Here is a 1,945-nt window from a genome sequence, read left to right on the forward strand (position 1 = left end):
ATTTTTAAAAGGAAAAAAAAATACTTCGTGCACATCTGAAACATGCAAGGAAAGGAAAGTGGCTAATTTTTGCTGTTGCCCTTTTAAGTCTAACTTAAATCTTCTCTAAAGTGGTTCGTTTCGGAAGTCTTTGAAAACAACTGCCTACCCAAACATCTGTTGGAAGCCGAGTTTATTCCAAGGTTACGCGTCTCCCTCATAGATAAAATAACCGTCATTGATAGCTATTAAAAAAAATAATCAAAACCTCAAAAAGAAGGGGGAAGGAAAAAAAATCCAATATATACGTTTAAATATTTATACAGAAGCCGTCCGTAATTGCACCATTCCGAAGATGTGACAGGCGGAGGGATATCGAGTCTACCCTAAATTAATTTTTTGTGTGTGTGTGTGTGTGGTGGGTTTCTATTGCTTATTGCTCCGAGCGAGGGGCAGCAGCCGCCTCGCCGCGCTGCCGGGGCCGGGATGGGGGCCGGGGGTACCGGTTTGGAGCTGTCGGGGTGGGGGGTGGGGGAGAGGGACGGGGAGGGGGTGGGGGGGCCGCCGGCCGCCCCTCAGTCATCCACGTCGATCTCCACGTCCTCCTCCTCCTCCTCCTCCTCCTCGCTGTCCCGGCGGCTGCGGGGCCGCTCCGTGGGGGGCGAGGCGGGGCGGGGCGGCGGCGGGGCGCCGGGCTCCCGGGCGGCGGCGGGGGGCGGCGGCGAGGACCCGGGCCGCGCCTTGCCCCTTCCCTCGGCGCTGGGCTCCAGCTCGGCCAAGGCCACGATGTCCACGGCGGGGTTGGGGCCCAGCTTTTTGGCCGATTCCACGTCGGCCTTCATCTCCTCCAGGTCTCGCTTGAGCTTGGCGCGGCGGTTCTGGAACCAGGTGATGACCTGGGCGTTGGTGAGCCCCAGCTGCTGGGCGATCTGGTCCCGGTCCGCCGGTGACAGGTATTTTTGGTAGAGGAACCGCTTCTCCAGCTCGTAGATCTGGTGGTTGGTGAAGGCCGTCCGCGACTTTCGACGCTTCTTCGGCGTTTGCCGCTGCCCGAAGATCGTCATCCCGTCCCTGCCTGCCGACGAGCCGCCAGATTGTCGCCGCTTTCCCCACGTCCCCCGTCCCCACGCCCCAGCCCCCAGCCCCCCCGCCCCTGCCTCGTCGGTGTCGGGGGGAGAGCGGGGCAGAGCCGCTGCTCCTGCACCCCGAGGGCCGCGGGGGGAGGATGCCGCCGGGTACCGGCCGCCCAGGGACCCCCCCATCCCACCCCGTGCGGCACCCCGGGAGATGGGGGGGGGGCGGGGAGGGGGGGGGGCAGGAAAACAAGGCCGTGGGGAGGAGCGGGGCACCCACCCGCGGGAGGATCCCCCCACTCTGCGAGGGGCTTACCTTCGGCCGCCTGCAGCACGCTGACTTCCAGCCCCTTGAAGGTCTTGCTGGCCAGCTCTTCCAGGGCGCAGAGGGGCGAGGTCTGGGAGAGCAGCGCCCGGCCGGAGAGGGGCAGCCCGGCCGGGGGGTGCTTCTCGGCGGCGGAGAGGAGGTGGGCCGTTCCGCAGAGGGTGTAACTCCTCCGCACCGAAGGCTTGTTGAGGATGTCCTCGATGCTGAAGGGGGTGAGGGGCTTGTTGGAGTTGGCCGGCGGTGGGAGGTGATCCAAGGGGCTCCGCCGCCGTTCTTCCCCCGAGGAGGGCTTGGGTTCTTCTTTGGAAGTCATGGTGGGGCCGGGCCGCGCGGGGCTGCCTTCCCCACCCGCGACGGGGATGCGCTGCCGCGGGGAGAAGCCCCCGGCGGGACCGCGAGGTGACGGCGGCGGAGACAGCGAGCAAAAGTTGAAGCCCACCTCCAACTCCGGCGGAGGAGCCCCGGGTCCTCCCGGGGAAAGCCACGTCGGGCGGCGGGCAGGGCGGGCAGGGCGGCGGGCTGAGGCCGGGAGCGGAGCTGCCGTCGGTCCCTCGCCGGGAGGTGG

At 65.7% G+C, this 1,945-nt stretch overlaps 1 protein-coding gene across 1 annotated transcript; it reads right to left on the reverse strand.

Annotated features, from left to right (window-relative positions):
• Positions 1 to 554: 554 nt before the first annotated feature.
• Positions 555 to 1,693, reverse strand: LBX1 (ladybird homeobox 1). Its single transcript, XM_056352895.1, has 2 exons — positions 1,369 to 1,693; positions 555 to 1,054 (listed from the first exon to the last, which is right to left on the reverse strand). Exons 1-2 carry the CDS (start codon positions 1,691 to 1,693, stop codon positions 555 to 557), a joined length of 825 nt encoding a protein of 274 aa, XP_056208870.1.
• Between the last annotated feature and the right edge of the window lie 252 nt (positions 1,694 to 1,945).

Source organism: Falco biarmicus, chromosome 9, assembly GCF_023638135.1.
Source record: "Falco biarmicus isolate bFalBia1 chromosome 9, bFalBia1.pri, whole genome shotgun sequence".
Lineage (NCBI taxonomy): Eukaryota > Metazoa > Chordata > Aves > Falconiformes > Falconidae > Falco > Falco biarmicus.

Coding starts and splice junctions, on each gene's coding strand:
- LBX1 (XM_056352895.1), bottom strand. CDS start 1,693: ATGACTTCCAAAGAAGAACCCAAGCCCTCCTCGGGGGAAGAACGGCGG. Junction 1,055..1,368: donor CGTGCTGCAGGCGGCCGAAG/GTAAGCCCCTCG, acceptor GCTCGTCGGCAG/GCAGGGACGGGATGACGATC.